The following is a 14,411-nucleotide window of genomic DNA, read 5'->3' on the forward strand; positions in this document are numbered from 1 at the left end:
TAGTTGACATCCTGTTAGATCTACCATTTGTAGGAGTTGAGAGCTGAAAGTTTCCTAGTTAGATTTTTCCCATGACCCCAGTTATAAAGAAAACGTTGCAGATTCTAGAAAATGTTAATGTCCTTTTTAGCTGTAAGTATTTTCTTGATTGCAGTGCTTCAGAATTGCCCAACTTCATTATCTGAGCATAGCCAGCCTGATGCTTCCTTCTCAAATAGATAATTATGATCAATTAAGCACTTTCAGGCCTTATAGAATACTTAATTTTATTAGTCAATTATTTGTGCTTTGAAAGAGTTAATAGTAGCTACCCAAGCCATTATTAGAAATTAGAATGTCCCAAAATAGAAAGGCTATTTCCTTTGTGTGTGGCACTGCAGTGGAAAATGCCAAGCATAGTTTTTACTGAGTTAAAGGGTGAGAGAAGGCGGGGTGGGGGAGAAAGTTACATGTAAATCATTTAGCCATTAACCTAATGGGTGGGTTTATAAATCCTATTACTATAAGCCCTTTTCATCTCTACCAAGGCCTGGTGCATGCTTGATCCCACTAATGTAAAATTCATTCCGTCCAAGTGATTACTAAAGTAAGACATTTTGAGTCTATTTTAATCAGGTTGTGTGAAACTTGCTTAAACGCTTATATTCACTAAAGCATGGACACAATTTGTCCAATGTCTTAATTAGCCCCTCAGATAAGATATAGGGTGATAAGTCAGGAAGCCACATCTCTGAGCCTTTTGACCCATACATGTACATTGTAGGTAGGAGCTGACAAAATACCTAAATCAGAAGTGAGGGCCAAGATTTCCGTGGGTATTTTTCATGCCTCATGGATATTATGTGAGTCCCAAGGAATCTGACAGCTCTACTCTTAGGGATAACCTAGGTATCTTCAATGTTATATTTAGGCAAATCAGATTTGAAATTTGAAGAAATTTGTAGAATTTCTTCCTAAAAAAAAACCTGCGTATTTTCCACACATTCAAATCTATCTATCTATCTATCTATCTATCTATCTATCTATCTATCTATCTATCTATCTATCTATCTATCTATCTATCGAGCCTGAGCACTGTTCTTGGACTTTCTCAAGGCTAGAGCTCTACCACTTGAGCCTCAGCACCACTTCTGGCCTTTTCTATGTATGTGGTACCAAGGAATAAAACCCAGGTCTTCGTGCATGCTAGGCAAACACTTTATCACTAGGCCAAACCCCTGGCCCCACACATTCAAATCTTTGCTAGTAAGTTTCAGGAGATTTTTCAGATGTCTTGACTGATCTTACGTTGATATCTCCTGTTCTTGTTTCAATCTTAGTGTCTTAGGGCTCTACTTATTTATTCATTCATTCATTTTACTAGGAATTTAAAATTTAAGAGTATAAACACCATACTTGAGTTCTTGGGTTGGTAAGTAGATCTGATTCAAGTATGCTTTAAAGCCAGCTCTACAGCTTTTAGGGTCCTGTGTTAGATACAACCTCAGGTCTGAAAGTAATGTTCACAAATTCTGGTGAAACATGTAGAGCCTGTAGTGGAAGAGGAATAGAAAATAAGAATGTTGTGAAGGGAAGGTTTCTTTAAAGGTGAAACATTTTTAAAGGTCAGAATATAGAGCAAGTTTCAAAAAATTCATAGGAAAAATAAAAATTCACATTGGGGATAAGAAATTATGAGCCTATTGGAAGAGGAATAGAAAATAAGAATGTTGTGAAGGGAAAGTTTCTTTAAAGGTGAAACTTTGGGCTTGAGCTCAGGGCCTGAGCAATGTCCTTGGACTTTCTCAAGGCTAGAGCTCTACCACTTGAACCTCAGCACCACTTCCGGCTTTTTTTTCTATGTATGTGGTACCAAGGAATCGAACCTGGGTCTTCATGCATGCTAGGCCAAACTCCCGGCCCTAAGGGTGAAACATTTTTAAAGGTCAGAATATAGAGCAAGTTTCAAAAAATTCATAGGGAAAATAAAAATTCACATTGAAGATAAGAAATTATAAGCCAAGCAAGACATCCATTTTTAAGATTTCACATATTCGAAAACAAAGCTTTTGGTATTTTCAGTTTTTAGATAAAAATTAGAGCCCTGTCAAATTGCAGGGCAATAATTGAGAGATACTTATAAAATATCATTAAATGTGTCTGTTGGGAGGAGAAGTCTTTCAGAAAGCGTTGTGTATTCAAGTGTTTTATATTTTTTACACATGAGTTACCAGAAGGTCTAGGTTGCAAATTAAGGATTTAAAACAAAATCACTCTACCTGGAAACAAGAGTTGTATGGCAGAGGTACACTTTCAGTAAAGTTTATAATTAATGCACCTTTATCACTGGGATAGAAATTCATTTCTCTTTAGTAATATTTGTTTATATCATATGCATTGTGTTTGAACCTGATTTACTCTTCATTTCTTATGTGGAAAGAGTTACCATTTTAAATGTCTACTGTGTGGGGGTTTAATTGCTGCTTTTTTGTAACTAACTTTGGGTTCTTGTGGATATGAGCTTTTGATGGATAATGGCTTTGTGGTTTTTCAGTCTGGACTACAGAGGGTTTTCCTCTTATTATATCTTAGGAGAGAAGTACGTATTGAATTACAACGATGTGTGAAGCATTGTAATAAGTTTAATTACTATGAAATGATCTCTGTCTAATCTATTCAGTTTGTTAATCTTAGCTTTTGGAACTAAATGGCACATTGGCAGACACATAGGACTAGCAGACCCACGAATATCATTGAATTGGCCAGGGTACAGAAAGTTTTTCAGACTGTGTGAAGTTCTTTGTACAACATGTAGATGTTAAGTAGAAATACTCATCTTAAAAAAATGTATTTTGTCAATCGTGGGGCTTGAACTCTGAGCTGGGGCACTGTCCTTGAGCTTCTGAGCTCAAGGCTAGTGTTCTATCACATTGAGCCACAGCACCACCTCCAGTTTTCTGGGGGTTAATTGGAGATAAGAATCTCAGGGACTTTCATGCCTGGGCTGGCTTTGAACCATGATCCTCAGATCTCAACCCCTTGAGTAGCTAGAATTATAAGTGTGAGCCACTGGCACCCCACTTTTTTTTAACACTATGAGAGATACAGAGACAGGTAAATACAGAGCAGGGAGAAATGGGGGTATTGTCTAATATGGTTGTAGGGGATGACAAATACAGAATTTGTAGGGTAGTGTGGGATGAGCCTGATGAGCAGGCAAGCAGGCTGGAGACAAGGGACGAGTTGATGTTACAGCTCATGCGGGAAGGCAGTGTACAGCTGAGTGCCTTCCTCCTAGGATCTAGTCTTTTCCTTCCCTCACACGGTCTTTCCTCATTGAATGAGTTGGTAGTCAGCTTTATTCAAAATCAATTCATAAGAAATATTAATCACACTTTAAAGCTTCGTTCCCAGTGGGAGTATTATTTCTGGTGTTTGACCAAATGTAAGGGTGCCATGGTCTGGTCAAGTTGATGCTTAAAAATTTACCTAGTCTATCTTTCTAACCTACAGTTTTAACCCCCTGTAGAAACAGTTTGTGAAAATCATGGAAGAAATGACATGCTTAACATACCAGGTAGATATGAGTAAAGCATACTGAATGTGGGAAACATTAGAAGGTAAGGCAAGCCTTGAACATCATGAATCTCATGGTCACGCTAATGGGGCTTCCATTTAATCTCAAGGAGTCCTTTTTGGGGGGTAGAGGATGGTATAGGGCTTGGACTTAGGCCTTGGTGCTGTAGCTGAGCTCTTTCACTCAAGGTTAGTGTTCAGCTACTTTGAGCCACAGCACCACTTCTGATTTTCTGGTGGTTAATTGGAGATAAGAGTCTCATGGAGTTTCATGCCTGGGCTGGCTTTGAATTATGGTCTTCAGATCTCAGCCTCTTGAATAGCTAGGATTACAGGCACGAGTGAGGGGCCCATCAAGGAGTATATTTTTTGGGGAAAAACCCAAATAAACAAAAAGGAAAACCCCACTGGTAAAGTGTGAAGAGTGGCTTGAAAGATAGTAGTCTAGAGCCAAGTAGGCTAAGCATTAAAATCTGAAAAAAAAATGACACGGGAATGAATGTAGATGGGATACCACATTGGAAAAAGTTTAATGTAGGGACCCGTTAGACCAGTGGATCTGAAAGAAAGTCAGACCTTTGTCTTATAGTAAACACGGGGTAACTCCATGTGACAAAAAATTTACCTGGCCTAAAATGGTAATAGTGCCAAGGATGTAAAACCTTGACCTATTTATATGTGTGCATATATATTCCCTGTGAATGGAAAAGAGACATGGTGTTGGAAGTTTCTATGTACTGTAAATATACGAAGTTGTACTGAGTACATAAAGCTGTGTTCATACAATTGGTGAGCACTAGTATATTTCTAGCTATATCACAACCACACAGTCTTCAAGAAGCAGCATAGAATATGGAAGGAAATATATCCTTGTAATGTTAATTGTCCTAGTTGGACATACTAATGCTTCCGTTCCCTAATATTAAAGAAGTTAATGTAGTTTAAGGGCAAAAAACACCCCTAAATAGAATGAAAAAAACATGCTTCAAACATGGTTTCTCAACTTTCACATCTGGGAGAAATGCCAGACTCCTCCCCTCACCCCTTCCCCCTTTCTCTGCCCCTCTTTGTCTGTCTGTCCTTGTCTCTCCTCTCTGCTCATGGATAGCACTGCCACCTGAGCCACAGCGCCACATCTGGTTTTCTGGTGGTTGATTGGAGATAGAGTCTCATTGACTTTCGTGCCTAAGCTGGCTTTGAACCAAGATCCTCAGATCTCTTCCTCCAGAGTAGACAGGATAACAGGCGCAAGCCACTGGTTCCCCAGCTCCAATCTCTTTATCTTTTAAATATTTTATTTTTTGCAGAGTCCTTTTTGGCATATAGTCCTTTTCATTGCCACTCAGCTCAAGGAACTATGTGGAAAAAATCAAAGTAACTTTTTTGTTTTTGGTTTGTCATGGGGCTTGAACTCTGGGCCTGGGCGTCGTCCCTAAACTCTTAAGCTCAAGGCTACTGCTTGAGCCACAGCACCACTTCCATAAGTTTTAAAAGTAGCAGGTGACTCAGTATCAAAAAGTCTTATTTGACGGGTACAGAAAATAGAGTGCTTATTAAATCCACAGCCCTTATTTTCTTGAGCATCTTATAGAGAAGACACATATAAAAATTAAGAACAAAAGTGAATAGAGAAATAAGAAGGCATAAATGTTCATCAGGTGTGAGAACTGAGTAATGCGAGTCCTGGTTGCTGAAATTTGGATTAGGAAATGCTTAGATATTGGTCAGATGATCAAATGACATAATATTTATATTTCTTTGCTTTTTCCTATCCTTCAAATCTCTTCAATTTCCTACCTTTCTTATGCTAATTTTTAAATTTCCATTTTTTCTAATTTTACGTCACCAATAATGGAAGATTCATAAAGCCATTGGGTTTTCAGTAATTCTCTTTATGCATTATTTGTTTAGAATTTGACCGTTTTCAACATTTTCTTGTAGGAATTTCATTGTGCTTAACATCTGAATCGTATACCAATGTGGGTTTTTGTTTGCCAGTTATTACTATATATTCCCCCTCTTTTTCTTTACTATGGAAAGCTGGTGTTTTTTTCTCTTATTTAGCAGTGATAAACACTATATTAGTTTGTCAAAACACCTAAAAACTTTCCATAGTCTCTGAATGCATTGCATGACAAATATTCTTTTTCAATAAAATATTCATGACCTTGGTGTTGCCCTGCATGTGTTAGCAGTACTGGTAAATACATATCTCTTAGGTTGCTGTTGTTCTTTACCTTGATAAAGCAAACATGTACTTTCTGCTTGGTAAACAAGATATTGTTGGTATATTTTTTTGTGGGTATATTTTTAAAGATAGTTTTCATTACAAAGTATTTATATACATTTTAAATTTGTTTTGGGGTTTTCACCACCCTTTCCTAGCCTTCAGAGTGTCCAATTGGGGTTAAAATATCTTTTCATATTATTTTAATTATTGTTCTCCCCACCCCCACTCCCTTTGCCGTTTCCCCCTCCTCTTTTTTTCCTAACGGTACTGTTCTGCAAAGCTTGCAATGATTGATATGATGGCAGTGCTGTCATTCTTTTTAAACCAAAAAAAAGTCATTTTTGTTCTAGTTATTTTAATAGAGTCCCATTAAAGATGTATTGCTGACTGAAATATCGGCATGAAGGGCTCTCACTGAGCTGAGCCCAGGAATTAAGAAGTCAGGAAATCGGCTGCTGCATTGCAAGAGAGCCTTGTGTGACACCGAATCTCCTGATTGGGGAGATCATTACTGCTATTATGACTCGACTTGCGTAGGAATTTTAAATTCCATCTGAATGTCAGTAATAACCCTCTTAGCAAATTATCCTGAATAAAATCATGAAGGCATTTTATATAATAGGTGTTGAATTACTGGATAGATTTGCTAATTAAATACTCTTTGTTCTGCTGCAGTTGACATTACAGGGTAAGATCTTGAACAATTATTCTCAACAGCTGTACTTTGTTAAGGGAAAAATTAACCACAAAGTTTATTTTTTTACACTTGAAGTTGGCAGATTTTTGAAATGTGCTTGAAAAAATTCCATCATCCAATTGGTAATGAGTAGATAAATATGCAGGTGTTGCTGTGAAATCAGATAACTGCAGACTGCCTTATTAATGAATTTAGCAAGCCTTTATAGCCCTGTTTTCTAGCCGTTAGCACTTATAAAATGATTTTCTGTCAGAATGGGTAGCTTTAATATTAGGCTTGTCGCTTTCAAGTGAACTTACAAATGATCATCTTGTGATCATTATACCTTATGTCCAGTAGATCTTTCTGGGTACTTGTGGCCATTTAAAAAATTCATTTCTTCAATGAGACTGTATCTTTAATGCAAAAGTTTTTGGTTGTTAGTATCTAGAACGTTCATGTGAATTGGGACATAATGAAAAGAAAATGAAAGATAAGACCAAGCCTTAACTAGCTCTTTTACTTTGGGCAAAAATCTTAGAGTTTAATTTTCCTCATCTCTCAAATGTGACTTAGGATACTGCCTACCCTTTCAGTCAGCTTTCTACAAATCTATAACAGTCCTACTATCCTAGGCTTTCTGCTAGATACTCAGAATTTGGTAATTCAGTTGAGTGTCCAGTAGCAGTGAGCAGTCTAGTTGAGGGCTAGGCCTAAGTCAGCTTTGGGCACTGTGGTACCCGAACTGTTAGGTGGACAGTCTTTTTTCTTTTTTTTTTTTTTTTGCCAGTCCTGGGCTTGAGCTAAGGGGCTGAGCATTGTCCTTGGACTTTCTCAAGGCTAGAGCCCTACCACTTGAGCCTCAGCATCACTTTCGGCTTTTTTCTATGTATGTGGTGCCGAGGAATCGAACCTGGGTCGTCGTGCATGCTAGGCAAGCACTCTACCACTAGGCCAAACTCCCGGCCCATAGGTGGATAGTCTTGAGAGGCACTGTGGTACCCGAACTGTTAGGTGGACAGTCTTGAGAGGACAGACCCCTGCTTCTTTGTGGATTGTCTCATATTGGATGGACTGAAGAGTTGACAAGCTGTGCTGACTACCTTGAACTTTAAATAGTACACTGTTATCAGGTTCTGGTGAAGACCATTGAATAAGATGGTGATTAAAACACCCACAAAAATCAGTACAAAGTTGGCAAAGAGATAATGAGCTATATTTATAAAAATATCTAAAAGATGACTTTTGATCCTGTGAGTCCACTAGTAGGATTTGTTTTGACTGGCATATTTGTAAATTACGTTTGTATTAGAGTTAATTATTAAAGTATAACTAATGGTAAAGATTAGTGACAGCCTATATCTTCATTAATAAAACACTGAATCATGATCATTTCTTTAATGGACAGTTATAGTCAACAGCAAATAATATGACAGCTCTATTTATGGGGGAATCACACTCATTTCTAAGATAAAGGTGTTCAGTAAGAAATGCACTTCATAGCCAGGCACTGGTGGCTCACACATGTAATCCTAGCTCCTCATGAGGCTGAGATCTAAATATTGCAGTTAGAAGCTAGCCCAGGCAGGAAAGTCGGCCTGGACGCTGTCCCTGAGTTCGTTAGCTCAAGGCTAGCACTCTACCACTTGAGTCTCATCATCACTTCCGGTTTTCTAATGGTTGATTGGAGATAAGTGTCTCATGGACTTTCGTGCTTAGGCTGGGTTTGAACGGTGATCCTCAGATCTCAGCCTCCTGAGTAGCTAGGATTACAGGTATGAGCCACTAGTACCTGACTTCCATGAGACTCTTAAGTCTAATTAACCACCAGAAAACCAGAAATGGTCCTGTGGCTCAAAGTGGTAGAATGCTATCCTTGAGTGAAAAAGCTCAGGTACAGTGCCCAGGACCTGAGTTCAAGTCCCATGACTGATAAAAAAAATGCACTTACAATCTAATCTTAATTACCTAAAGGTCTCTGCCACCAAAGAGAGTATTGTTTTGGTAGCAGCCCTTAGATTGACATGGGACTGGTTGTAAATTGCAGGTGGACTATAGTCCACTATAGTGGATAATAGATCTGAAAGGTGAAGAATGGCACTTCACACTGACCTATCAGTCAACAGGCACACAGTTTTTGAGTTATATGAAGTCAGCAGTTAGGCATGGACAAGTTTTCTGGCCTTCAGAATCTTGTACTCTAGTTGAGGAAGTAAGCAACCAGTAAAAACACAAACCATCATTCAGAGTAAGCACAAGACAGAAAAAGAAGATCACTCTGGGCTTATAGAGAGTCAAAATGCAGTCATGAAAAAAGGCTGGGGAAGAAATTCTAGTAAAGGATACTGAGCAAAGTCATAGAAAGATGAGTACACAGCAACCGTTGAAGACTGGGAGATTCATCTTACCCAGCTAGAGAATGTGTGAAAGAGAATAACAGCTTGTACACATGGAGCAGTGATTTAGGTGCAGTTAGCTTGATCTTGTAGGTGTTGAAAACGTTTCATAGCGTACTGATTCACCTTCAATGACAACCCACAGTCAAGGAATCAGGTGCATTACTATGATTACTGTAGGTCAGTGGTCCTTCGTTCAGCTTGCATTATGAGCATCATCTTGGAGTTCTTTTAGAAAAGAGCTCACATATTTGTTGTTTTTTGAAAGATCTTCCGGTGTTTCCACTGTACAGTCAGTATTAAAAAAGTGGCTTATTGGCTTCAGTCAGGTTCTGTTCCCCTCCCCCCCAAAAGCCACAGATACAGGAAGAGGCTTCTTACTCTATTGAAAAACTGAACAAAATTGGGAGATAATAAGAATGGGAAGTAGTCAATGACAATGCAGAATAGTATGAGTACAGTGGTGTATTCTTGTCATTCTAAGCTGATACTGGGAATGTGGTTCTTGGCAAACCTGAGTAGAAAAGTCCATGACACTTCATCTCTATGGAAAGGAGCTGGGCATGGTATTGTACATCTGTGGCTTGCAGTCCAACCACATGTCTGGGTAAAAAGCAAGACACTATGTCAAAAATAACCCCAAAAGGTCTAGCAACATGACTCAAGCAGTAGAGTGTTTGCCTACTAAGTGTGAGGACCTGAGTTCAGAGAGAGAGTGGGGGGGGGAAGAGGGGGAGAGAGGAAAATACATAGAGGTAAAAGATATTCTAAAGACAAGATTTACAGAGCTCTGTAGTATAAAGGACAAGGAAGCAGAAATGATATCATGAGATTTGAGCTTAGTTGACAAGGAGGACTTAGTTGAGAAGATACAAGAAAGAAACAAATTAAATGAATCCTTTATTTGGCCTACTGGAAAGGTAACTTCTGGTTTAGAATGATGCACTGAAACACAGTTGATGATAGCATGGAGTAAAGGCCCTGCCTTGGAGCTAGAGCGCCTAGGTTCATATCCTGTTTTGCCATTACTAGGAGAAATGTCTTTTGGCATCTAACAAATTGATTATAGGTGTGTGTTCCCAAGCCTAGCGTATTCTTTGAAATACTGACCTCAAAAATGACCCTCCTATCTCCCCTGGCCAAATAGCTAGGATTACAGACATTACCCACTATGCCCGGGTCCATATTAATTATTTTTTTAAAAAAGCTTTTCACTGGGGAATCTGTGGCTTACGCCTATAATCCTAGCTACTCAGGAGGCTGGGATCTGAGGATTGTGGTTCAACACCAGCTGGCACTAAAGTCCTTGAGACTCTTATCTCCAATTAACAACCAGTAAAGAAGTAGCACTGTGGCTCAAACTGGTAGAGCACTACCCTTGAGCTGAAGAGCTCAGGGCCAGGCCCAAAGTTTGAGCCCCTGGACTGGACCCCTTCCCCTAAAAAAAAAGAGCTTTTCACATTCTATTTATTTTAGCTATATGCTTGTTATAATTTACATGTCTTTAGTTTGTAACCATATATGTGTGGAGACAAGTCCATCTGTAGTTGTTGTCTATGTTGGTTTCATTCCTTTCGTGTGTGTGTGTGTGCGCGCGCGCGTGCGCGCGCTTGTACTGGGGCTTGAACTCAGGGACTGGGTATAGTCATCTATTTCCCCCTCAAGGCTGGTCCTATACCACTTGAGGCACAACTTCATTTCTGGCTTTTCGTTGATAATTGGAGATAGTCTCACTGACTTGCCTGCCTGGTCTGGCTTCAACTGCGATCTTCAGATATTACCCTCCTGAGTAGTTAGGATTACAGGTGTGAGCCACTGGTGCCCAGATTACTGGCTACTTGTTGAACCTCCTTTTTACTAGGCACTGCGTTCACTCCAGTAGGGTTCTATTCTCTGCCTTCAAGGAATTTAGAGAATTTTAAGTCTAGTGAGTCTTTTTTGTTCTTTGCCTTTTAAGATCCTGAATACTATAAGTGGGAATAGAGCATTAGCAATGTCCTGTGAAGCTTCTTTTAGCCATGCTGTTCTATTCAAATATTAGTAATAGGAATACGATTTTTGCCTTTTCCGAATTTTGAAGGGATATTCTATTATATGTGTTTGCTATAGAGAAATATATAGTTACAACCTCTTTGAGTATCTGTGTTAAGAATCAGCCCTTTAAGGTGAACTTTTTTTAGGTGATGTTATTTTGGGTAAATCACTGGGAGCTGCCTTTTTGTTCTCTGTCTCTGCAATTGTGTAATGTGTTGTTAATCTTAACTTTTGTTTCGTTTAGATCTTGATGCATACCAAAGAGATGGTGCAGAAGGTAATGCTGAGCATGTTCATTTTATACTGTCCCCTAAATATACTTGGTGATGTGCTGTGTTCAAGGAAAATCATAACCCAAACATACTAGCAGTTGCTTCTTAGGATGCCTAGTTTATACTCATAATCCTTCTAATGGATTACAGCTTTTTTCTTGTACCAACACTGATATGATCTAGCCCCTGCTTGAAGCCTGTATGCGAGAGTTTCAGGCAAATTAGTAACAGTGCTAATTAGAGTTTATTTTCCTGGATTTCTACTGTATGTGGTCCAATGTTGTTTGTTATGATTGATTTTTTTGGCACTCAATATTCTACTAAATACTGTTTGAAACTGTTGAGAATTTAATATGGATTGGTGCCTCTACATTTTGGAAATCCATTGTATTTCTGCTCCTTAAGTTGCCATGACCACTAAACATGTGGTACAGTGGATAAATACAGAGCCTGTTTCCTACCCTCTTACTGTACTTCTCATTACCTCAGTTAAAACTAGACTCACTTTGTATTGGGGGAAGTTTGCAAGATTCTCTTAATGATGTGGTACTTGTCTTTGTAGTTTATGAGAGCTTAATCTTCACTTGTACCCTCTGTTCATATAGATAGTAATTATCATACACTTTTGAAGAGTCACTGGACCCTGTAATTTCTGTATGATGGAAACTTTTTATCTTTGTTGTTTATAATGATCAATTTGTTATTTGTTGCTAATTTTTATATTTTGACTTTCCACTAGATGAATCTTGAAGTTATTTATGGAGATACAGATTCAATTATGATAAATACCAATAGCACTAATCTAGAAGACGTTTTTAAATTGGGAAACAAGGTGAGGTCATTTGAAATTGGTTTACCTTTTTGAAATTCTGTTTTTTACATGGAATACAATAAATTTATGTGTTTGCTTCCAAAAATAATAAACTTATCACCATTTAAATTCTTGGTTTTCTCATTTTTTTAACTTCCTACTCCTTGTTATAAGGGTAATTCAAAGGTGATGGTTTAATTAACTGTTAGATACAATATTCATTCGAAAGCAGCATTATAAGTTTACTGTATTATAAGTTTAAGATACTACGTTGACCTTCATAAGGAAGAATGTCTAGTAGTTTATGCATATATTGTATACATAGATCATAAAAATACCTATGCACATGCATACCTACATATAATTTTCTGGTTTTTTGCCAGTCCTGGGTTTGAGCTCAGGGCCTGAGCACTGTCCTTGGACTTTCTCAAGGCTAGAGCTCTACGACTTGAGCCTCAGCACTATTTCCGGCTTTTTTCTATGTATGTGGTACCGAGGAATCGAACCCGGGTCTTCATGCATGCCAGGCAAGCATTCTACCACTAGGCCAAACTCCCGGCCCACCTACATATAATTTTATGGGAGTACTTAAAACCTATTTGAAAGGCAAGAAAACTTTTAGGGGATATGTGTAGCCGTTACATAGCAGTTCTCAATTGGCAAGTATTTCTTCAGTAATTGCTTAATGTTGGAATACTACCCTTAAAAACTAAACATGAAAACATTATGTTACAAACTATCAGCTTCCTATTTTTTGATCCTGGAAAGTGGAATTTGAACTGTATTCTTTAGCTTGAGTAGGCCTCAAATATTATACTTCTACTTGGTTATTCATAGCTTTACTTTTTCCCTAGAAGTGATGGTTTCTGCCCTGAACCTGTCAAGAGACTACTTAGTGATTTGTCCATTATCTAACTTATGTGAGGGTACTAAGGGACATCTTAGACAACATTTTAGCCCAAGGTTTCATTTATTTCTGCCCACATATCTACTTGTTACACAGCCTAAATGCCACCTAATTTAACATTTTAAAGCAAATATTAACTATTTTTATTGCTGTTTTTAGACAAATCTCAAACTTGATTCTCTTAGCTTTTTAAATGCTCAGATTAAAAGATTTTTGTCTGCATTGTCTTTGGATTTAAAAACAAAGCGGCTCATCATATTCCATAATTATCACACATTTTCTGGATTTGATTCAGTCAGTTCTATCCTTTGAGCATTATTTCATTTATTATTTGAGACACAGCCTTACTGTGTAGCCCAGACTGGCTTGGAATTTGCTGTGTAATCCACAGTAGCCTTGAACTTGCTATCCTCCTGCCTCATCCTTCTAAAAGCTAAGATTTTTAATTTTTTTACATTTGTTTTTAAATTTGTTTTTTGTTGCTGTGTTTTTTTTCAATGTCTTTATACTGTACCCTTCATACCATGTTCCATACCGTGGAAGTTGAATAAATACGTTCTAATTTTATATGACTTTCTGTTTGGTTGAAGCTAACTCTTGGAAATTTACAACATGTTCCCCTTCCCTTGTTAGTTGGTCAAGATATTAGCATTGATATTTGAACTTTCTACAGGTAAAAAGTGAAGTGAATAAGTTGTACAAACTACTTGAATTAGACATTGATGGTATTTTCAAGTCTCTGCTACTGCTGAAGAAAAAGAAATATGCTGCTCTGGTTGTGGAACCAACATCTGATGGGAATTACATTACCAAACAGGAGCTGAAAGGATTAGATATAGTTAGAAGAGATTGGTGTGATCTTGCTAAAGACACTGGAAGGTAAGTCTAGCTTTCAGTTTTATTTTAGTTGTTTGCATTTTAAAAATTCAAGTGATTCAAGTTAAGTCAAGTGAGAGTCTACCAAGCATAAGGATATGACTTGATTTTTTTTGTCATTATTATTGCCGAGCAACGGTTTTTATTTGGTATAGAACTTTATACACTTACCCAAATTTGATCAGCGATAAATACTTCCTGAAAGACACAGCTTATAATTTTTCACTTATAGCAAAGGAAAAGCTTTACAATTGAATTGTTACAGAACTGGCTTATGTTGGTTTGCTTTAATTTTTCTTTTTCTTTTCTTTTTTTGTTGCCAGTCCTGGGGCTGAAACTCAGGGTCTGGGTGGTCAAGGCTAGCATATTACCACCTAACTACAGCTCTGTTTCTGGCAGTTTGGGCAATTAATTGGAGTTTAATGGGCTTTCCTGCTTTAGCTGGCTGCAGACTACAATCCTTAGATCCCATCTTCCTGAGTAGCTAGGAGTACAGGCATGAGCCACCAGCACCCAGCTAATTTTTATTTTTTTATTTATTTTTTATTTATTTATTTATTTATTTTTTTGCCAGTCCTGGGCTTGAGCTCAGGGCCTGAGCACTGTCCTTGGACTTTCTCAAGGCTAGAACTCTACCACTTGAGCCTCAGCACC

At 38.0% G+C, this 14,411-nt stretch overlaps 1 protein-coding gene across 1 annotated transcript in view; it reads left to right on the forward strand.

Annotated features, from left to right (window-relative positions):
* Pola1 (DNA polymerase alpha 1, catalytic subunit) overlaps nucleotides 1-14,411 on the forward strand; it is a 314,550-nt gene that overhangs the window by 113,921 nt on the left and 186,218 nt on the right. The window contains exons 27-29 of the mRNA XM_090325812.1: nucleotides 11,136-11,168; nucleotides 11,903-11,995; nucleotides 13,555-13,760. Coding sequence (XP_090181938.1) covers nucleotides 11,136-11,168; nucleotides 11,903-11,995; nucleotides 13,555-13,760 — 332 coding nt within the window. The remainder of the gene's footprint in view (nucleotides 1-11,135; nucleotides 11,169-11,902; nucleotides 11,996-13,554; nucleotides 13,761-14,411) is intronic.

This window comes from Megascapheus bottae, chromosome X, assembly GCF_031878675.1.
Source record: "Megascapheus bottae isolate mThoBot1 chromosome X, mThoBot2.hap1, whole genome shotgun sequence".
Classification (NCBI taxonomy): Eukaryota; Metazoa; Chordata; class Mammalia; order Rodentia; family Geomyidae; genus Megascapheus; species Megascapheus bottae.